Below are 24851 nucleotides of genomic sequence, written 5' to 3' on the forward strand. Positions count from 1 at the left end.
GAGATATCAAGAGGTCCAAGAATTCTGTGTCGATATCCATTGTGATAGACAGTAAATTAAATCCGCTAACAAATAATCCACCAGCTGCTTTTAAACGAGCAAGGGTTGTTAAATTTCCTAAAATAACAAATTTAAAGAACGTTGAAAATATATAAACCAGAAATGAATTGTGATACAAATATGTAGGAATACCAGTGAAACCTTCCCACAAACTAAATTTCTTTCAATATCTATAGTGTACGACAATGGGTTCTTCTATTAGATTTATTTTCATTTAATGTAAAAAAATAGGTAAAATAACCATTAGGAACTGCAACACCTCAATTCGGATAAAGCATGTGTTGTTTTTGTATGCTGAGAGCTATGGATGTATGTAAGCACTAATTTTGCTTTTCGCTTTTTTGAAGCATATAAAATAACATATAAAGATAACTTCCAAAGGAAGTTTATAATGAAATACCTATGTGTTACACGATCGGGTAAATTCTGTATGTAAACTGATTCTTCTTAATATAAATAATGAATACATATAAAACATATATTTATACTTTGATAAATGTATCAAATAATTAGAAAGTAAAGCTATATAATGAATCCTTAATAAAAACAAGGTGTTTAAAATTTTAAGCGAGAGCTTTTCGGAAAATGTTTATCATCAGTGCTATAAAGGAATATCCTAAATTCTTAGAGATATACTGTCTATGCCATTATTATGCAGAAAAAATTATACTTGTAATAAGTTTTTCTTAATAATTTGTCGTGTTTGTTAGATTCGGTCTACAATATTTCTACTTGTCATTCTCTCTTTTTTTTTTTTTTTGAGAGAGAGATTCGTTTGATATGTTCAAAAAGTGACAGACTATATAACGTTTTCGTTAAGTTAAATTTTCACAAGGCGAAAATAAAGTCAAGCAACTTTACCATTGCGTGCGTTAGGCGCTAAATAGCGTTAATTGACTCAAGTTTTAGAAACAGTGTGATTGTTGAAAATTTTAAGCCGCCTTGTTGTTATTTCTTAAAAGGTTCCAACCATAGTTGTGAATTTTTCTAAAAACAATTTACTTTTTGATTTTATTAATGTCTCTAATGGAAATACTTAAATGGTATCGAACCAAAGTATCAATGTTTTTTAATTATTTATACATTGTTCTAATATGAACTTTGCTTTCAGGTTTACGATTTTAAAGTGGGTATCAAAGCAACGTACATAGAATTAATTTAAGTTGAATAACTAAATGCTGAATCGGATGAAAGGACAAATTCATTTTTCAATAGATATGCAAAAACAAATTTTTTCACTATCACTTCCTTCGGGACATTGGGAAGGTAAACATGGTGTTGTTTCAAAGGTGTTTTAGTGTTGTTATTTTGATGGTAAGTTTTCCCTTTTTTGCCCATGATATTCTCCGTTATTTTCTTTAACATAAAGTCATTTACGCACAAAACTCTGTCCCAAAAATATAACATAAATATCAACATTTCGTTGGTATCTTGATAACAAAAATTTCTGAAACTTAATTAAAAAAGACTACAATATAGTAAATAAAATAAATTTCAGTGCCTATTGAAAATTATTTTGGCAATAAAAATAATCTATGAATCTCATTAATCGCCATTTACTTGGTCCTGTTTTTTGCCTAATAAAATTCACATAGGTAAATGTACAAAATTACTAAATAGTTATTAGTATTTGTTTTCAAGACTGTTATATTCTATTGCATGTTTTTTTCTTGCAGCTACATCTGGCTAGGAAAGTGAAAGCATACCGTAAGTATTAAAAATCAAAACAAAATTCTTCTTAAGATAATAGAAAATTTTTTGGATGTTGTGTTTGTTTCTTTTACAACCTTTATGCGGTGCATTTATTCCAAAAAACATTTTTACTCCAGCACACAAGTAATTGTTCAAAATTACAATAATTAAAGGACATTCCAGGGAGAAGTAACGTCTTTTGAAAAGTAGATTACTTTAACCCTATTCGGTCCGGGGTTTTTCGAACATACTATGACCAGGGGGGGGGGGGGATTCCGCCCCCCCTCAATAACTTTTCATAGGATTGTTCAAATTGAATCAAACTTGGCACACTTATAGTACGTCATAAAAGGAACAAAATAGTGGCAAAAATTTTTTGCTTGCGTCAGCACATTTTCTGTGACGTCATCAGAGGCTTGAATATTGTTAAAAATGCCACTATCTGCTTAAAATAAAATTACTTTTGTTCTAGAGCGAATTTTTACATTCTGTTTGAAGTTTCTGAAAGCTAAATGAAATTTTTTTAACATATCTTCCGGTTTTTACATGGATCGAATAAAAAATTGCCAAAAATTGCCCGAAAATCCGTTTTCTTCCGATTTTCGGGTAAAATCCGTTTTCTTCCGATTTTCGGGTAAAATCCGACAAAAACGGGAAATCGGAATAGTCACGTGTCAAAATTATTCAAAATGATTCTTCTTGATGAAACAAAGTTGTGTTGCAAGTTTCAAGTTCTAAGGATAATCCTAACAGGAGTTATTATATTTTCCCCATTATAAGGATTTCATACAGATTTTAGGGGTAGTTTCGAGCAATGGCCAATATCAAAGCCTCTGAAAGGTATGGGACCTAAAAATTTAGCATGCAGGTGTCTAATAGATAAATGTTGAAACTCAGTAAGTATCATAGTCATATAAGAAAGCAATCAGGAGTTATTAAAAAAAAACCGTCAGGGGGGGCGGAATCCGCCCCCCCCCCCCCGGACCGAATAGGGTTAAGATTTATTTTACTGAATATCGTATCTAGGAGATAGAGCCATGAAGCATACAATTGTATATCAATTATTTACAGTCTGTTACGAAATCTTCTTAAAAACAAAATTTCTCGAAAGATTAGTTCGAATCATTTTGTAACTTTCATTCACCTGTTTTGTGACCAATTATTTATTAAAAAGAAACCAAATGATGTGAAAGCACACCGTAAGTGTTAAAAATTAAAACAAGATTCTTCTTAAGATAATAGGAAGTGCCTTTTTGTATTGTTTTTGTTTCAGCTCCCTTTTACAAGCCTTTATGCGAATACGTTCGTTGCGAAAAGCTTTTTAATTGCAGCACACAATTAATAATAAAAACTTACAAAAACTCAAGTGTATTTCAGGGAGAAAACAACCCCTTTACTTTTACCTATTTTTATATCAGGGAGATAGAACAATAAAACATTCAATTGTAGATCAATAATTTACTAAATATGTTAAAAGGATTTCTGACCAAAAATTAAAATATCACTTTGAAACATTTTCTAACTTTCATCTTTGAGGTTTTTTATTCACCCGTGATCAATTATTTATTGAAACGAAACAAAAACGGTTACATCGGATTTTTTTTTGTAGACCAAAAGTCTACTCGACTGCACGTTGTTCCACAATGTATTTTTGTAACCGATGATGCAAATAAAATAACACGTATCATTTTTCCATACATGCTGTTCAAGCTTTTCTATCATAATAAAAATTACAAGCGACGCAGAAATTTCAAAACAACTGTAAGCAGCTTTTCGACACGAATGTGAGAGCTAACATGCTTTTTGATAACACTTACTAGCATGAGATTGTAGCTAATGCATATAGCAAGAACAATTAAATTCATGAAGGCGCGAAATCTCAACTTCTATACTTCTGTAGAACTTTATTAAATATACTGATATTACAATTATAGGGTGTGGACATACCTATAAGTTGTGCAAATAATAAAATCGATTAAAAATTAAGCAATAGCTAAATAGAAAGTATATTTTCTTTTTTTCGCTAGTCAGGATAAGAATTTTACTAATTATAGAGTGAAAACTTAACCAATTTTTTTTGTAGCACAATGTGTGGAGGAAGATGGACTTCCCATTGCAGAAGCATTTTCCTCGACAGGTCGATATAGTATGGTTGACTGCGTTAAAACTTGCTACCGTTACCAAATGGAAAACAAGAGAAACTTTTACAATGGAGTTTCTTTTTATCCAAACAAGTGTAGATGCTTGGTAAACATGACAGATATCATACCCATAAGTCCAAATGGAACAAAAACATGCTTTTTTGGACCCCATGTTGAAGGTAAGAGAATGTAACTAAGAGCAAAATGAATTTTAGGATTTTGGCAACAAACAGTTTTGAATTTAAAGCATGATAAAGCATTCTGCAAAAAGTGTCGTTGGCTGGTTACAACTTTTACTGTAATATAAACTTGGGCAAAAATGAGACAGCAGGGTATTTTTTGCGCTTAATTGATTTTGTAACAACACACTAATATGGGTTTCTCGTATCTGAATTCGCAATACTTCGCTATACATGGAAACGAGGCTTGAAATGGTGAAATGTAAACAAAGTTGGCGAAATCAATTCGTTTTTTAACACCTGACCCTCGAAAAGTTTTGTGCACATTAAAAACGTGCTTACCTCCAAATCTTTTTCAACTATCTTTTAGTTGAGTTAGCAAACAAAAATATACAATTCATTCACAAGAAATACACGTAGGTAGTTGTAAAACTCGTCCTCAAATACATTATCTGGTGGATTTGGGAATTATTATTGTATTCCTGCCTGTAAAAGTGCTCTTTACGACTCAGACAGAAAGAAAACAAACTATTTAGAAATATGTCATCACATTTTTCTGCAATTTGAGGCAACATGTATTTTTTATAAAATTCGTTAAGCTTGGAAATTAACTCATAGAAAAAATTTACATCAAAAGGAGTTCTAACAATAATCAATCCATCAAATACAAAAACAAGAAAGTCACAAAACATAGCTCCTGACAAGCCCATTGCCATCTGAATTTGAGTGTAATATCAACTGGGATGATCTTTTTTTAAAGCAATTTTGCCATCAATTTTATTGACATACAACGAGCTGTCAGAAATTAGGTCGTGTATATTGTGATTCCTTTTACTTTTTGGGCATTTAATTTTAACTGGTCCTAATATGTTGTTATTATCAACTGATCGATCACTGACAATGCCATCAGGACTTGCGCCAATCCAAAAAAGGTTTGGTTGAATTACACATTACATTCTCGTACTTCGAAATCGCGGTTTAAGTAAATTGCATAACATGTTCAGATTTTTCTCGAGCTATAGGTCCACACAGTTTCCTATGTTTAAAATTCTCACGTACAGTGTATGGAAGATCCTGTTCTTTTACTGGGATAAAAAAATGTCAACAAGGCTTTAAATTTCTTTTTTCCGATGCTTCGCTTGAACCAATCTTCCTTTTTTTGACAACTTCCACAGCTCATTTTCACTTTGTGAAAATGTATCTGTTTCCAACAATCTGCGCTTTTCTCTAGATATTTTGATAGAATTTAAATAGTTCTGGTCTTTAGGAGTATTGACCCAATCTTTTGGAACTAGCTATATAACGAATTTTTTATTTTATTTATGTTTGCTTCAACTTTCGTTGTAAAACCAACTGAATTCAGGCAATCTTTTGGAACTAGCTATATAACGAATTTTTTAAAAAGAAAGAGGTAAACTAACAACAAATTGACCAAATTTTGTACTTATTTTTTCTTGGTTCAATCCAACAGACGGTACACAACAAGCAAATCCAATTTTTTTGGCCCTCTCCTGCTACTTCGCTTGCATTAAATTCAAGCTATCTTGCAGTGTATCTTCATCTCTCCTAGGATCGTATAGAGTCAGTGATATTCCCCGTGAAGTCTGGCTTTGAATAACTGTATCCATAACAGGAGCTTTATTCGACACTTCGCCTGGAACCCTCCATTCTCGTAGACGACTTGTACAAGAAATTTCTTCTGGCACATTTGGAAGCAGGTTTAAGGAATAGTCCGCAATCTCAAGTGGGAATGCCATTATGTGGTTGTATTAGCCACTTAAGCCAGCAGGACAATAACATTTTTTATTGCTAACTTTTCCACTTGACCTACACAGTGCTACAGACACATCTCGTTTTTCTTTCTTCATGCTTGCCCTACATCGGCATTTTAAATAAAAGCATTGTTCATCCATTTTGTACTCACTGAATCTCAAGGTAAATATCTTTCATTTTTAAACTTTCTCCCACGATCAAGAGTTTTTATTATAGAACTCTCTGGCGTTTCTCCACATCTTAAACAATGTTCATCATTTTCTTTTGTTGTGAACGCAGGAAGAAGAGACAAAGACTTTTCCCAAGTTTCTAATTCACAACTTATTTTTTTGACTCGTTAATAATTGCAGTTGGTAAATCAATATCTCTAAATAACAGTTCCAACAATCCAACAATTCTTCTCACTTCAATGCTTCTTCCACTTTCCGTAGCCATTTTGACAATACTTTATCATTCCAAGCCTCCGTTCTAAGGTGACTTGAAAACAAGACAGGGAATACGAGAAACCCGTATTTCATGAAAATCTTTTCCGCAAAAGAAAAGTTACAAGTGTTTAAGGTGGATTGGGTGGGGGTTGAGATGACGGGTGTTTTTGTGCTTTTAAATCGACCTTGCAATAATCTTTTTTGACATGGCACTGCCCACTTCACACAACATGGTCCAACTGTATTAAGTGCTAATTCATCTATAATTCACAATTAATTTTTCAACTTTAAAGTGAACCTATTCCGAAAATTAAAAAAAACGCTGGCCGATTGTTTTTGCTATAAAGGGGTAACTTAAAGAGACGTACTATCACTGTGACAGTACAACCGAATTAGAGGCTCAATCTGGCGTTCAACGACATTTACTTGTGGCTTAAACCGTTGTTTCGACACCGGGTTGTATTTTTGTGACCTAGAGAAATCAGCGAGGTATTTTATTTATAACCGCAGTCCCGCATTGTTATTGCGTGAATCGCTACTTCTTGCCGTTTGTTAGCGTGAAATAATGAAACTTTCTTGGACAGACTGCGGGGAATATGTACGACACGCAAAAATTAAAATTTTCAATTGTCTAGCAACTAGTATGTATTATGAGGTCCTGACTTAGCGTCTATGAGCCAAAAATGGTATCTGCGACTATTAACGGGCGAATTGTTGTAGTCTTTTAGCAGGCTTCCGACTAATTTAAAAAAGTATGGAATTTTGAGTTTATAGGGAGACATTGAATGTAATGATATAGATTTAAACTGTGTGTTAACACATTCGGCCATAAGGACTAACAATAAAAAATGCTTTTTTGCACACTGTTTGCTTTCGTGCCCCCAAAAAGCCAACAAATTTACTGAGAAACGTTCATTAAAAACTCGTTAGCGGACCTTACTTAACAAAAGGAACTATCTTGTGCTATCGTAAGCTCTAGCGCACTGACTCAGAATTAAAAGTGTAAAATGTTGTCGCCTTACACCACTTAGGTGAGGGTATTTAAGATGCAATCAAATTTGTCGTATAACAAAAAATTTCTATAGCGCGTTACTCTCGCTATTGATGAACGGACAGACCTTTTAAAAAATCTTATTTGTATTTAATCCACAAAATGTGCTTGTGCCTTTAGAATTATCACTAACTCTTCTTGAAATGCCTGAAGAGCACCGTATTGAAGCAAGGGAATCATTCGAACACTTATTCAGCATGTCATACACCAATCTCTTTGGCACGGCATATACGTGGTTATACGCTGGATCCCTGTCTGTTAGAGAAAAGCACCGTGAGTGATTATCATGTATTGATTTTAACCCTGATCATCTGCAAGATACAATACATTAAAAGTACGTGTCAATCTTCGAAGAGAAAATCCACAAGCATTTAACTTGTGAGTAGGTAAAAATATAGTAGATCAGCTTGCCAAGTTTGTTTGGAATTGCATTCCACTCATTAGTAAGCGTAGAAATCGTAAATTATTTTGGAACATTTCCTTTCTGCGACATGGCAGACAAACTAAAGACTCTGTCTATGTCTGTCATATGTTGTTATACGTAAGACAAAGTGGCAAATTCAAAAGTTCGACAAATAATATATTGGATATTTCTATACTAGGTTTATGCAATTTAAACTTGTCAAAATCCACAGCAGACTTAAATTTTTAGTTATTTGTTTATTTTCAAAGTTGATGATAAATTTGCTGACTGCTGCTGACTCAAGCATGGTTATTTTTATAAAATATCTAGTTATTTATAGCCCAGACCTGAATTTTTTCTTACGACAGACGTCTTAGAAAGCGAAACTATTGCATTTTAAACGTTAGTTACCTAAGCAATGCATCTGTAGCTGTTCAACAGCCTACTAACCGAGACTTAAAAATATTTACAAACTTGAAAAAATAGACATGAAAGTTCTACTTTATCAGAATTGTAACAGAACACATTTTTTATTTATTATTTAAGCTCTCACACGACTACTTAATCGTGACTTGGTTATTCTGATCCACGAGACCTTCCAGTCACAGATTAATCAAAATCAAAGTAAATTACACATCTTCTTTTTCAGGGGATTTTACCTTGTTATAACAAGGCAAAAAGTACCGTAGCATCTTTGCTTAATATCACACCAGATTATGCGATAAAAAAGAGCAACATTTAGGCCATACATTTTCTGTTCTAGCAAGACAAAGCAAACCTTTCACAACTAAGCTAAACCAAAAAAATTTTCTTTGTAATTACAATTAACAACTTTAAAAAAAATCACATTCGTAATAGTGCATATATTCTTTTATGTGTATATTGCCTTCAGATATAAAAGATATTTTTTATTTGGTTTAGGAGTGCTATCTGTATTTTTACTAGTTGTAAGACGTCAAAATAAATGCAGGCTACAAAATTTAAAACTTTTTATGTCTATAGAGGATTTGCTTATACTTACAAAATGTTTTGATGCTTTGCAGAATTTGTTAGACATGTACGACAAGACTATTGGGTGAAATTTCTATTAATGAAATTTAAATTTGCCACAGCTAGTAGATCTAAAAAGGTACTTATATTATTCTTTCAACTATTTCTTTTGAACTGTTGTTTTGAGTTTTTTAATTATGAAAAGATAGTTTTTTGCAACAAAATCATATAAGCCATCATGGTTACTTTAACATATAAAAAATATCCTGCAATCATTTTTAGATATACATTTTTCATTTGTTTTTATTGAGATTTTGGTGACAAGATGGCCTAATTATTTTATTAGGGTAAGTAAGAAATTACACTTGACATTTGTAAGAAATATTTTCTTGCCTTAAAACCATGTTGCTATATGTATGTAAACAAATTACGTTATCTGATATCTTACTCACAGACCCATAAGTTGCACACATGTAGAACTAAAATTTAAACTTTTTTGCACATTACCTGGCGTATTATTCGACCATTGTCTTTTCAATAGCATGAAATATTTTTATATTACCTGTATACTTAGAAGTTTCAGGGTTTAGATCTGGGAAGACCTACTGTTGATTGCCGAATATAACACAGATAAACTTTCTTGGTACCTTTTTGTGTGTTGTTGGCTTTCACCACGACATGTCCCAGATTTTATTTACAAAAATGCATTAATTCTCCATATCGCATACTTTACCATTATCATGCTAGAATGTCATTATTTAGATCTTATAATTTAGTATTACATAAGAACCGGTTAAAATGGCTACGAACCGGTTAAAATGCTCACATTCCGTATATCCTGCGCACATATTAAAAATCCGGCAAACGCGTTTGCGCAATGAACAGACCAGCGCACTTTGTTCACTGGTTCAATATTTCTTTTTCGAAAAGTATATTACAAAGAAATATTTCAGCAAGACTCATTCTGGATGAAAACATGACCAAGTCTTGAGAAGATAAAAATTCTAGATATATCTATATGTTCGAGTCTGTAAGTTACATACATACCAGAAAGAATATCCAATTTTTTTTCGCCGCCATCAGCTCGACTTTCGTGTAAGTCACTAAAGTCGAAAACCAAAAGCCCTTTCGTAGCCCCTTTAATGATTTTTTACTTCTACCTAGCGGCTAGCATATGAAAGGACTTTAGTAGTCATATCATGGCCTCACATGCCCACGGTAATCAGGAAAATATTTGGGAATAAATGATTTCAATTTTTATCTGATTAAAGTCTTTCGTGAAACAAAAATATACTTAACTTGAGTTAAAAAGAGGTATTTCTTGCATAGCAAATTTTTTGTGAAGTCCTGATAAATGAACAAAAATGAATTTTTATTAGTTTTATATACTTTTTAAAGTTCAGAAATTGAGTATTAATTAAGACTGATAAAATTTTGTATGATATTGACAAAAAAATAAGTAAGTAAGGTTTTTTAAACAAATTAATTCTTCTCAGGTCATTGCACATACTAAGTAAACTAACACCTAAAGAATCCTATATTGTCAGGACAGCGATTATACTTCAACAACATGTTTTCATATATTGTGTCCAACAATTTTTAGGTTTAATACCCTGCATATAATATAGCACACCCATTGTTGTTCCTTTTGAAAAATAGCATCTTGCGAAATGTCTAAAAATAATTCTGCAAAAATTGCTTTCTGGTCTAAGCTAACTGCAGTAAAACACAAATTCCTGGACTTGGTATACATATTAAAAAACGCAACAAAAATTTGCATTCTAAAACTGGTAGGAGTTTGACATAATTATATATATAATTATATAGTAATCGATTATATAAATTGGAAAAGTTGTTGTTCATATTAGGAGGGAAATTGTCCTTTGCAGCTAAAAATGTGTCTAACTTTTCTCATATAATATTTAAGATGTTGTCAAAAATACCCCACCTGAAGAATAAGCCATTAAATATTTTGTTTTTAAATATGTGGCTAATCTTCTTATATATCTGTCGCTCTATGTAACTAGCCGCAAATCACATAAAATAACAAGAAATAGCTGACAATGCTTTTTATAAGTTAAAGGATTTTTGCTACCTAGTTGTTAGCCCGTGGAAAATCCACGGGTTCGTCCGTCCTTTTTATACCGCATTGCGTGCTTCTCGCTATTGCGCAGCTAAGCTACCATTTTGCGTGACAGACAGACGGACGGACGGACAGACGTATACGGGCATTATAATATAGATAATTACAAATTTAGCTAAGCAAGATGTATGGAGGGAAATCAGTCGCAATTATTAAGTATTGTTGATTAGTAATTAAACAGTGTCAACTTTGATTTCATCTACAAAAATATGAAAGTTTCTTTCTGTTTTTTTTCGTCCGCCATTTTTCAATTTTCAATTTGAAGCGAACGTCTGGTTTCCATATTATTAGCACAGGATTTGCAAAACTGCCTGGCACATCCCGGTATTTTTTATCGCGTGACTAGTCTGTGCCAGGGTCATTATTGACCACTCCGAAGTAACAACGCAGGGGGGGGACAAGACTCTGGATATGAGATTGCTTCATGACCACGTTTAAAAAATCACGTCGTCGTCTTTGTTTCATTAATTTTGTCCCCAAGTGCAGCTAATTCCAGGTAACAATGTAAGCTAGTTGAAAGTAAACAAAATATGTCGCTGAAATTAGCAAAACTAGCTGATATTGACACATCAACAAGAGCTTTTTTTCTATTATTATATAATAAAACTGTCGTTTGCCCTTATTTGCACATTCTAAATTTCTAAACAATGCTGTTTTTTCTTCTTTTGTCTTTTTCTTCAGGCGAAAAATAGCAAGAAAAAAAATCCCTAGAAAGGAGGGCTTAATTATACACAATGCAAAAAATAAAAGTATTTTTATACTAACCTTATTGGCTAAACACTTGGTAGCAGATGGTGTGGTCTTGACCTTCTGGCACACGTCCACTCCTTCTCTCAAAGTTATCGCCCCTGATAATTACGTTGAATTTCTTTTAGCGATGAATATAGATACATTAAGCCATTCAGTGAAAAAGGCAAATCTTCCTCATCAATCTGGCCGTCTTGGTACACATTTGGATGACTTTGGCATAAAATACCGGTTACATGGATCAAAAGGATACGTATATTTATTAGACAAAGGAAATCTTACTGAAAATCAGCATTACTACAGAACGACTTTTAAGGTATTTATAAGAATAATTGTAGTAAGTTTCTAAACAACGTTATTAAACAAAATTATTTGTCTCCGCCTACAGAAAGGTTATAATGTTTATTCAGTTTTTTTATTCAAAGAGGAAACTCCTTACAACAGCGCTGTTCTGATGTTATTGTTAAGTACGGGATCATCACGCAAGGTGAAAAGGCTGTCTTTGATTGCAAGTGAGAAACGGCTATTCCCATGCGCAAGAATGCTGAACTTGTCAAAAAACGGAGATGGAGCATTTTAGACGACATTAATTGCAACAAAATGTAAAAAAGGGTTAATTTAATGGCCAAAAAAGGCAGTTGCTCGGAGAATGAAAGTGACACCAATCGTAAAAAATCTTAACCTTATTTTTACTTAGCTGTCAGAAACTTCAAGCATAATGCAAAAATTCGCTCTGGTACAAAAGTAATTGAATTTTAAGCAGATAGTTGCATTTCTAACAAATTTCAAGCTTTTGATGACGTCACAGAAGATGTGCTGATGCAAGCAAAAATTTAATGCTGCCATTTTGTTCCTTTTATGACGTACTATAAGTGTGCCGCGTTTGATTCAATTTAAACAACCCTATGAAAAGTTATTGAGCCCCCCCCCCCCGGTCATAGTATCTCTGAAAACCCCCGGACGGATAGGGTAAATGTATTTAATTTATTTTTCATCATAAACTTAGCAATCTAGATAGACAAGAACTGAACTTTACACATTACTTACAACTCTACTTTTAGATGGGAGACTCTTCGGGAAGCACTGACATACTGTTTATAGCGTTTGTTGTAAACCACAACCAAGAATATGGAATATACATTCGACATACCTTTATACATCAAATGGAGCGAAATGACCAGTCCCGTGCTTCACTGAAAAAACTTCCTTCGTATTATTTTAGTGATGATAAAGCATTATCTGGGTATGTGATCTCTTACTTTGATTTGTAACTTAACTAAATTTTGCGAGATGCGAGCTAAGCAACTCTACCAATAAAAATATTTATTATATGTTTTTACCTTGCTGTCTCTTTAAATATTAACTGAAGATGAATAGTTAAGGCATGATCAATCGTCGCAGGATTAAGTTTTCCAGAACCTATATTTAAATCTGTCAATACCCAAAAAATTTTGGGACCTGATTTGCATAATTAATCTCGCAATGCAAGAACAAAAAATTTCCTTCAATTTTTATTTTAAAATTAACTAGACTGCAGAAACATACATTCTGAATTATGTAATTGTTTAATGCCAAATTAGGAAGAAAAAAGTGCGCAAATATACTTCAAAAAAGAACTTCGAAAAAAAATTGCTAGTCAAAATAGAAACAAGAAAATGTTCAAAAACTTAAACAATAGTTTTTGAAATACATAAAATGCATACGTAAAGTTTCGTGAAAATATGTAATAACCAAGAGGATTCTTTCTACTAAAATATGCAAAAACTGATTAAGACATACCTAATACGTATATGGGTAAAAAGAAATAAAGGACGTTGTATTCTTGACATTTTATTACGCACATTTCGTGTTTTAGCTACAAGAATGTATCAACATATAATAAATTTTAATGGGAAAAACACCAAAAAACTTTAAATAAACAATAATGTACATAGCTTGTTTATGCAAAGTTTGTTTTTAACTGCACATATGTTGTATTCACATATCTATATAATAATACGCCAGTTCTGCCTGTCAGTGACTTTTACAAAGTGGATTATATTCTTCACCATTTTCTTTGATTTTTTTGATAATTTTTTGTAATTCACCAAACTTTAACGTAAATATGATAAACGTCAAAGAAGTATACTTTAATTTAATAAAGCCATTACAGTGCACTTAAGGGGGAACCCCTAATTTTTAAATTTATATTTAAGTAAAATAGTTGGTTACACTGAAAAGGGAATGGAACAAAACCAAGAAAAATGTTTCCAAAAATTCAAATGACGACTGGTTGCTATAGTAACCGGGAGAAGCTATCAAAATCAAGCAAAAATAGCCTTTACGGTGGCCAAAATTTGGAAAAAAGAATTAAATCTTTTTAAAGCCAAAATTCTAATTAATTTATTACGGCTTCTATTGCAAAGAATAACTGCTGAAAATTCCAGCGTAAAAGCTTTAACGGTTTATGAGATATTACGGCCGGCGTGTTAAAAAATGTGTTTCAAGAAAATCGCAAAAACAACAAAAAAATATATGAGAAAATTGACTGTTTTAGACTATTTCTACAGAAAGCATATTCAAAACCCACCACCTTCATAAACCTTTCCTTCTTTTTCTTTAGCTTCATCTGATCGACGCAGTTTTTTAGCCTGAACGATTTGTCGTCTAAATTTAATAGACTTGTCCGCTCTGTACGTAGAAAGTTTCGATTTTTAATGTTCAGCCCTTTACATCCACTCAAAGTATACTTTCCAGGAATCATTCCCAGCTTCTCATATATTAATATACTAGCTTTAAACCCAATATTAAAATCAGCTACGGTATCATATGTCGCCAATTGCAAGTTGTCGAAACCAACATAATTGTTCTTCGGAATGCAATCCCAAATTGTGCCGTTGAAAATTTCATTCGCGTTTTGTGTTTTCTCGTGTTTTTTATGGTTTTGTCATAATTATGCATATTCATAACATGCGTAAATTTTCAAATGGCCTCCGCCTCCTTGTCCTAATACACGCATAAGTTATTCGTTTATTTATATCAAATCCTCTTTTTGCTGTTTTGGATGTATAAAAGTCAGTTGTAAACTTACGTACATTTAAACCACTTTTTCTGAAAAAATTTCAATTAAGATTAGCGTATATGTTTCGCAAGTAGGACATAACAACGTTTCGATAACATTGGACAAAATCTCGATGTCGATAATAAGATGTGTTAAGATGCAGTTGATAAATTCTATAAATTAAACGGATTTGAGCTATTTTCAGATGTACAAGGTGATTTACTGATATTTACATAGGAATTTGATTCGCTATTTACACAGTTTACAGGGCTGCTAGGGACAATACTTTGGGAAGGATCAGATGATCTTTCACCACAATATCCTTTCCTTTTTTAGTTGTTTTAGTTGTTTTTGTTCTTTGCTTTTTTAAGCAAACTTTTGGAATATTTGTAGAAATCTAGGCAGGGAAGTAACACTGAATACTACCAGTATTTTCTAACAGCATTGAACAGAGCAGCATTTTCTAGAACACAGTTTATGCACATTTGTCTCGTTTTTTGCCTCCTTTGTTCAATGGAAACATACCTTAAAACTTAGGAATCAGACCCTAGCACAAAATTCCCTTCTTTTCAAATCGCACAATAATCGGAAAAACGACTTTCATATTCGGAATCTACATACCCGAAAGTATTAAAAAACCGCATAAATATTTTTTTGCTTTTTTAAAAAATATTGTTTGATGCCAAATAACTTGGAAACGAGGTGCTAACGTCAATAATTTTTCACTGCGTGGGTAACTAGGGACCACCTAGGACTAATTTGGGTATGTTTCGAAAACCTGGGTCCCAGAATCTGTTTCAGAATGGACGGTTGATGACGTCATCAAAAAACCTTTAAACCCTAAAATCTCTGCAATCGTTTGTCAAAGGTACATAATCCTATACATTTTCTTGATCAGCATTTCAAGATCTATACGATAAATGAAACAAGTGTGCAAATTTCTAAAAGAATTTTAATCCCCGATATCTCCTTAGGCGTTCGTCGAGAACATATGATCCTGTACATTATTTTGACCAGCGTTTTAACCTCTACACATTACAGACAACAAATGAATAAATTTCGCGAATTTTTTATCTGCACTACACTGCTGACAACAGCAAAACATCGGAAACAAATTTCTTTTTATCGACCTTCTACCTAAGTGGATATCTCCGCGGGCCTTATCGACTAGTATTCAAATCATCAGAAAAAATATATATCATGCATAAGTCCTTAATGCAATCAAGAAGACATTTTGTGCTTCTTGTTATGTAGAGAAATATTTTCCAGGCCTGAGACAAACAAAACTATGTTGGTTGAATTTTAAATTTTATTCCTCGAAACTTTTTTTAAAGAATCATTGATTGGTAACAGTATGCAATACAACAATAACTGCTAAAGTGTGTGCAGATATACTGATGACAAATTCATTTTCGAAGATAAGTCACATAAAAGCACTTGTTTGGACCCAATATAAAACAGGAAATTCATTTCCTAATTCCTTGCAGAAGTTTCTAATATGTAAAAATATAGATATGAGAAGGTAAGAGCAAAGTTCCAGTTGCTTCCAACTTTAAAAATATTTCAATGACATTAATTAAGAATTCCTGTGTATATGCTAACATCCTGCTATATATACAATGGAACCCAATGTTTAGAGATATTAGACAATGTAAGCAAAAAAATGGTCTATTAAACAGTAAAATCCTTGACATGTCTAGAAGCTGAATAAATGAGGTAAAAACCTACTCATAAGACGTTTGTTGGAGCGCTTTCTGTTTACAATCTTCCAGTCCTTTGTGACTTGTGCGCAAGGTCGATGATCTGACGGAAAACACATTTTGTTCTGGCTGATAAATCAGCGAAGTTAAGACTATCCTTTACAAGAAATCGGGTGAAGGAAAAGAAAAAAGAAAACACGGCTGGTTTTAGTAAAATTTCGGATTTAATTTGATATCCTAACAAATTTTGGAACACATGACTATTTTTACAACTGTATAAAATAATGACATTGTTTCCTATACATATTAAGTATTCGCATTCTGAGAAATTAATGAAGAAATATTCAGTCTTTAAACCTCCTTTTTATTTAGACATATAAAAAGAATTGGACCATTCGCTATCATTAACTATGGAAATTCAACAGCAACAAATTACACACTTGATTTTTTTTTACCACCCCTTGCGAATTTGGAGAATTTGCCCGAACCATCATATGCTCAAAATTGTGGAAAAGTGAATGCTCTGGCCGAAGATATAAAGGAAAATAATGTAATACGATTTAAGGTATGATGTTATATTATTTACCAAGGGAAAGAATTTTAATATGAAAAACTTTAATACGAAAAATTTGGTGGGAATTAAATTTAGCAGAATTTGGTAGAATTGAATTTAGCGCATAACGAAAAAATGCAATGTGTACCTGTTGCTTAGCTTGGTAAAATATACATGACAACGGTTTGTTTGTGCATTGCACTTTCTGGTGCTTTTTAGTTATCAAAGTTTGTTTTAATGGTTCCTGCATTATCGTTTTTAGCTTCAGTTTGTTGATCCTGCTATGGTTTATTGTCAATTCTATTTACGATGGTATGTTGGTGCGGAAGAACTCAGAACCACTCGCAAAGATATGGATTACTACGTTCATGGTCTTCTCACATACTGCCCGTATCGAGAATGCAATTCCGTCAATAAACCTTACCAAATGGAAGAATTCAAATGGGGATTTACTTTATTGGGAAGAAACAAGTTAGGTATAAAATAAGTATTGCGGTAAAATAGTGCCAACTATGGTGCAACGTTGACCGAAATCGCGCTATGGGGAAGGGTGGGGAGAGTGAGTCAACCACTTCCCCTGTTTATTTTTTTCCATAACTTTTTATGGGCTTATAGTTACACTTTTATGTGACTTTATTTTCTTACCTTTTCTTTATCTTTATCTTTTAGGTCTTTTTTTTTGAGTTATTTTTTTAAATTCAAGGACTTCTTAGCATATGTTGACACGTTATTTTGTTTGTCACATTGGTGATACTAAATACAATGCAGTTATACAAATATTTAATAATCTCAAAATTTAGGTAATTTATGTTTACCAAGTTTAACAAATTGATGATGTTATTAGCAAAAATGCTGACATGCACAATTTTTGCACCAAGTTGCTACTCAAGGCCTAGGCAACATTTCTAACAGATTCATGCTTTTTAAACAAAAAAATAATAAAGGAATTGCAAAGGGCGAACGATTTATGCAAAGTCTTAGATACTAGAAAACGCAAGTAACATGGGGTGGATTATAGCTAAATAATTGTTAAACAATTGCAACTAAAACCGTCCCTTGATCGTCACTCCAGAGAGCAGAATTAATTATTATTACTTCAGTTCCTAAAACCTTTTACCTCCCATCACCTTGGTTATTCTTCCTTCAAAAGTTTGCCGCTATCCATAAAAGCAACTGTTTGCCACTTTTGTTTTTTCGTCAATTTGACTAATTTTGTAACAAAACAATGAAAATAAGCAAACAAGAGAGGTAAATAACAAGTTGTGATGGAGAAGTTCAGTTAAATATTCATGTTGAATAAACTGACAATTCAAATTGACATATCCACATATTTATTTTCTGAATGCGAGCTTTCGCCATCTCTTAGGTTGACATAATCACACTAATTGACAAATTCGTCTTCTAACGTATTAAATACTTAAAAATGTACAAAAAATAAAAATGGTAACAATAGAAATTATTGAAATAATTCGAAAAGCATCGCTTTAACTGCGTTATTAGGAATAGGTTGGGCACGCTCTATAAGAAGACTCTCCATCAGAGTGAATTCAGAATAACAAGTCTTTAAAATTGTTTCATCTGTCATATTTTTGTCTGCCTGTCCGTCCGTCTGTACATCCGTAGGCAGGCAGACAGGAAGGGCTGACAAACGGACGGACAGTAAGACATATAACTCTTGTATGAATGGTGCTAAACCCTTATAAGACTAATAAAATCTTAAGACTTGTTACTAACTGTTCCTGTTGTCTTTTTATCTGAAATATTATTATTAGATGAATACAAACAGTTTCGCATCAAGAATGTGAACAGTGGAAGATGCTGGAATGTACGTGACGACAATGACCATGTGAGAACTAATACCAAGTGCCAAACTGAATTCGAATATACGAATAATAAATATGTAATGGATACAAACAGTGGTAAAAGCCTGTATCACTACACTGCTATTTGGAATGCAAGATATAATTTCCAAGCACATGTGTATCGTGGCATGCGATTATACTATAACAGAGACAATCACATCAGTCAGTTCTCATCCATCCGTTATCTCTATTGCGCAATGGAAAATGAAACTATAATTTTCCGAACCAACATACGCATACGCATAACAGCGAAGTGTCCACCATGGCGCGGAGTTAAGCCAACTGCTGTAAAAATTTTGGAAGGTAGTATCATTTAAATTTATTTGATTTATTTATTTATTTATTTTATACTCGATTATGATTTCATGAGTTGACTTCAAAATTAGGAAATATATCATTCTTACAAAAGCAGATTAAAAAAGTCGATTAAAATTTCAAAACACAATTTAAAAATCTCGATTTCGAAAATAAATCAGCTTTGAGCCTTTGGTTTTCATATTATAATTTTCTCTCTTTTAAATTCTTGTCCAAATTTAACTTGAGAAAGATACTTTACTCTCTTGTTTATGTCACCAGTTTGGGATGATTATAACCTTGACATGAGATCCGTACTCAAAACAACAACTCCACTTGGTGAAACTATTTTTGTTTGCAACCCAGGAGGCGACAAGTAAGTATCTTCATATCTTAGCCGTAATCAAGATTTCCACAAATTAGTGTGTTCTTGAATACTGCAGTATAATAATGCAATAGTTTAAAAAATGTTAAATCAACAATAACATAATTAGTTAAATCATTTTCCATGTTTTGGTGTCACATACATAGGTAGTACCAAAGAAGGGCACAAAGTTATTTTATACCTTTAGTGAGAGTAGCTAGACATTATAGACTCTTCATTTTGCACATAACGTTGATGATTGGCTCAAGTAAGAAGGCTTAGAATTAAGTGGTTTCTTCTTTTTCCTAATGGTATAAAGATTGTCTCAATATTTCATTATTGACATTTTAGAGGAAATACATTCAACTGCTTCTATTCAAACAATAAGGGAATATCTTGGACAGGTAACTAAATGATTCTTATAAAACGTATGCATTTAAACAAAATTCAAACGTTTTTCAACATGGTTTTAGCGCTGGATGCCTTAATCACTAACATTCGCGGTTACTCCACAAGTTCTGAATCTATTTATGGCACGATGAATCGTGGCAAACAATATTTCCTGTTGAATCTAACAGGTGGTTTGCTTGGACATGTCAAACCTCTCAATAATGTTGATTACAATGGTATGTCTACACAGGAAACCAATATTCACACGCAGTCTTTCAACAATGTTGATCTGCCAACCGTTCCAATGGAAACTTTGTTTGGGTCAGACGTTCAAGGTACATTCTCAAATTTCTCTCCGTGATGGACTCCTGGGTAAATAAGCTTTGTCTTTTTATCAACAATTTATTATTCTTAATTATTTTATCATAGTATCATCACATGGAATTTACTTTATGGTAAATGGTATTCTGAAGAAAATATTCGTGTGGGGATATTAAAAATAAAGCATATTGGGAGAGCTTGAACAGTGTGACAATCATATTTGTGTGTGTATGAGAAACCAAAAGGTACAATTGCAAAAAAAACTTCGCTCGTACTGCGATGCTTCAAGCACTTTTGAGTCATACTAATTTATTATGTTAATATGTAAAAAATTATTGCAAAGTTGAGATTACAATATGGCAAATATATTTCCAGTTCTGATACATTTGTCTGGGTATTTTCTTAGCCTAAGACTCCACGTGCCCAGGAAGGTGGCGAAAAAAGAAACATATCAGAACGTGAAAAATATATGTCATACTGTACGACTCTGCAGTGCGATAACTAGTTTTAACCGTAAATTTTGAATTTTATAGATAATTGACGAAATTGTTAACGATATTTATTAGAATTTATTTGCCAAAGCTTCACCTTGTACATAGATAAAATAATATTAAAAAATGCACTTAAATAGTATGTGTATCTCTTACCTTCATAGAACATCACCATTATCTTTCTTAGTAATATACAATATTTTGACAAAACAAAATCAATCATCAGTTCTTCAATGATGATATAGTAGGATTCAATACTCAATATTATTAGGAATATAAAGATTGTTCGTGCATCAAATTTGATGGACAGTAGATTCAGTCTGCCATGAAAGTTCCTCCAGTTGCATTAAAGCAAGCAAAGAATTTAGATAGGAAACGAAAAGTCTGCTCTTTGAATTTACATGCATGATTACGAAAAATTTCCTTTGTGTATGAGAAGTTTTACTTTTCTGAATTAAAAGACATATTCAAATTGATAGTAACAAGTAACGCGTTTCTTTTCGTTCACATTGTTTCCAATGTCTACCGATTTACTGCCATTTAAGTGTATCTTTGTTAACCGTAAATCAAAAGGCGACTTTAGGCTTTAAGCTAGTGTTACAGTGATGGCTAATTAGGTGCAATTGTGGTGTGGTATTAGGAATTTTTGACATATTTTAAGGACGTTTTATTACATTTCCCCTATTATTGCAGTGGAGCAAATGAGAAAAAACAAAAATATGCAACAGTTACATTAGTAAGTAAGTAATGTCATCAATTTTGCCAATGATACCATTACATTTATAGAAATGAAATTTTAAATAAAAATTTTTAATAAAAAAGTCTGAACGGTTTCACTCAAGAAAAAGGTTTCCATGGCAGGGCATATTTTCTAAAAAATAAATCACGGAAAGTTTAAGGATAAATAAAAGTTCAGAAAGGTAACAAATTCTAAAAAAGTCTATTCGCAAATATCAACACATTAAAAATTATGAGAAGAGAGTTGAACAGGGAAGGTGTGATTTATCCAACCCACCCCACTTCTAAACCCATTAAGATAATGGTTAATGCAAAATCACATTAAATGTATTGTCAACTGTGAAAAAACAATATGTTAAGGTTTTGTCGTGGTAAGAATACAAAAACAACCAATAAGAATGAAATTTTTGAGATCCTGTGTAAAGACTGAGATGGTACGAAACGAAGTGAAGATTTAAAAAGATATTCTAGTAGTAAGAAATGGAGATTTAAATACCACCAAGCTAAGGCAAATTGTGATTGGTTCAACTGGAATGCAACGAAGAATAGTGATAGGGATCTTAAGCTAAAACCAGAGGAGAAAGGAAACAATCCAACACATCACATCAATTTAACAGCTTGTTCCTGATTGGTTAAATCATATGAATGTCGATCATTTGAATTCATATAAATTTATAATTACTACATCAACTCTTCAAAACATTGAGACAAAGGAACATATTTAGAAAAATGGCAGAAAGCGTCCTTATTATTATTGTTATTATTATGAATATTTTAGAAGGATGTACAAATCAGTGAAAAACTGCTATCAATCTGTGCCCTTCAATCTTTAATCTCGCAAATTCTCCGCAAATACAATCGTGTTAAAGATTTTTTTTAAATAAATGCTTAATCTCAAGGATCATACCCACAAGCAATGATTACCTATTCTTATTAGATTCACGCACAAAGTTCACTGGTCAATGTTAAGAACGGACTTAAGACTTACGATCTTAGTTTAGATCCAAAATATCTTTAAGCTATAATAACACTTCCTTTCCGGGCCATTGTGTTAATTTTTTCATAATGCGGACATCGCAGAAACTGCAGCTAGCCTATCTTCTTCACCCAAACATCTGCATCAGTAGGACATTCACAGAATCAGTAGGACATTCGCAGTGTTTCATAGCATTTTTCAGGCAATGCTCTTTTCCCATTTCGAGAAATAGTCAAAAACTGCAATTTTCCACAAAATTATGCACACACTTGTAGCACCCTGTGGACGTACTACTTTTTCAGATGCGTAGGTTAGGTCAGCAGCGTTTCCAATACGCTAGTCGGTTGCGCCTGCCATGCGAAATTGGCCCTTGGTAAAACCACTTCATTGGGAAGGCGAACACTTATGGAAATAAAACTTTAATGACGTCCTTATGTATTTTCTTTCTGAAACATTTGGTAAGAAATTACATTTTTGCTTTTCCCGTAAAGTTGAAACGCAGAATAAAATGATGCATATGTACTTTTGACGAAGGATTAAGGAAGTATAAAGGTTTTTAATGACGTAGTCCACCGCCAATTTGGAAACGTATGAGTTCGCCCCGCTCTCCGAAAGTGCACCAATGTTTTGTTCCAAGTGGCTCGTGGTTTTCCATTCTTGAGTTAAACTCCATGTCCATATTCCACATCAATGCATTTAATGCACAAATTACAAATTTTCAGCTCCTTCGAATGATTCGAAACGAATAATAACATGTACTTTGTTGTTACAGACGAAGATCACAGAAAAATATCTAATAACGTTGCCTAGTAAACTCTAGTGATGAAGAAATGGTACAAATCTGGAATAAGCAACCCTCAAGGCGCCGCCGTAAAACTTTTTAACACTTCTTTCAACTGGTGCTTAATCGTGTATTCTGTGATTTAAAGCACAAAAAAGAGTTGAAGTATTCCACAAACAAGAAAATATCAAATAATTCTTAATTCTCTTTTGAGGCATTTTTAATGAACTTTTAAAAAGTTTTGATACAGAAAATGTTAACACGTTTGTAAGTATAATTTATTTTTGGTTTTCCTTGAGGTTTTTGTCATGCATAATTTCAACAAATTAGCTTGCAGTCGAAGTCAAACACGGAAAAGCCATCACTTGCTGAAGAAGAAGACTAGTAGTGCAAAAGAAAGTGATGGGAAAAAAATGTCGCCAGTGGGTGCAAGACGAAACTATTCAATTGATCGATCTGTGGGGCAACCCGGAGTGTCCCTTTAATACATCGTGCTCAGATTATCTTGACAAAAACAGAAGGATTATTGTAATCAGAAGAATACTAGTTACGTTGGCAGAATCTGAAATTATTGTAACCACAGACGACGTAGCAGCTAAAATCCACAGGCTGAGGGTGTATTATTGTGCAAGAAGAAGTACAACAGAAGCGTCGAGTGGATCAAAAAGAGACGACGTTATAAAAATTAAATGGTTTTTTTACGAAAATCTTTTTTTCTAAGCGATAGTTATGTATCCAGAGGAACTTTATCTAATCCTCTGAACAAAAACAATGTTCTTTCAAACAAGAATCAGACTTTCAGTTGCTCACAAAATCCTAAAATGTCAAAAAGACCGGAGAAAAGAGATGAGAATGACTCACGAGAGGATGCAAGCTATATTTTCATGGAAACCCCTAGCTATCTGTGTTTTGGAGGACATACATGATTCTAAGCGTCAGAAGAGCACTAAAGTAAAAACATCCGAAGATTCATTCTTCAAAATGCTTGCAAAACAAATAAAGGAAATGCAGGTCAAGGAAAAAAATTACTAAATTCAACGTCTGGTCTAACAGATACGATTTCCGCCAGGATTTAGCATTCAGCAACGTTCTTATCCACCAGACACCCCACACTCCCCTTAGCTAAGCTACGCCATCTTCCAGATATTATCGCGCCACTTTTATCTTCTTGATACGCAAAGCCATTGGGGGTTTAAGAGTCTTTTGATTTCATTCGAAACACATTGTAGAATGCTAGGCTTACCATAACAGTAACTCCTGCTTTCTCTGGAGAGCGAGGCTCTCGTTACAAATAAGCAAAATCTGTTCACTACACAAATTCCAAAACTGTTTTCAATTATCCTTCTCAAATGAGACAAACAGCAATTGAATATAGGTTTTTCTTCAGTGGCTGATTTATGTGAATACGGCTTCATTGAATAGATGCTCAACGGAATTACATCACCAGCAACCAATACTGGTGGCAACAACCACGGAATCAAAAGGTTGTGCTTGTATATCATCCCATTAGAGATCACGATCTTGTGGCAGTTGCATTGGTGGCGGCAGATTCAATCTATTCATCAATGCTTTGTAAACTCCAGCGTCACTAATTCTACCCTTATAGCTAACCTCCGCAACTAAAAATTTAGAATCGTAGTCAATGAAACGTAGCAAAACAACATTGTGAAATTCTTTGTAGTTACAATACTGCGGTCCACCCTAGTTTGAACAAATTATGCCGAAAAGTTTACCATC

General features: G+C 33.1%; 1 protein-coding gene across 1 annotated transcript; it reads left to right on the forward strand.

Moving 5' to 3' along the window:
- The first annotated feature begins 655 nt into the window (after positions 1-655).
- On the forward strand, positions 656-20558 carry LOC130636165 (uncharacterized). The gene is made up of 13 exons (XM_057445796.1): positions 656-1374; positions 1737-1767; positions 3836-4072; positions 7442-7594; positions 11733-11920; positions 12666-12847; positions 16717-16909; positions 17160-17373; positions 18670-19062; positions 19336-19429; positions 19769-19821; positions 19891-20142; positions 20237-20558. Exons 1-13 carry the CDS (start codon positions 1333-1335, stop codon positions 20302-20304), a joined length of 2100 nt encoding a protein of 699 aa, XP_057301779.1. The 5' UTR covers positions 656-1332; the 3' UTR covers positions 20305-20558.
- The last annotated feature ends 4293 nt before the right edge of the window (positions 20559-24851 follow it).

The sequence above is a fragment of the Hydractinia symbiolongicarpus genome, chromosome 1 (genome assembly GCF_029227915.1).
Source record: "Hydractinia symbiolongicarpus strain clone_291-10 chromosome 1, HSymV2.1, whole genome shotgun sequence".
Classification (NCBI taxonomy): domain Eukaryota; kingdom Metazoa; phylum Cnidaria; class Hydrozoa; order Anthoathecata; family Hydractiniidae; genus Hydractinia; species Hydractinia symbiolongicarpus.

Excerpts from the sequence above, each read along its gene's own strand:
- LOC130636165 (XM_057445796.1), top strand. The coding sequence starts at position 1,333 with ATGGTGTTGTTTCAAAGGTGTTTTAGTGTTGTTATTTTGATG. Across the intron at positions 1,768-3,835 it reads TAGGAAAGTGAAAGCATACC|CACAATGTGTGGAGGAAGAT; the intron begins GTAAGTATTAAA and ends TTTTTTTTGTAG. Across the intron at positions 19,822-19,890 it reads TAAGGGAATATCTTGGACAG|CGCTGGATGCCTTAATCACT; the intron begins GTAACTAAATGA and ends ACATGGTTTTAG.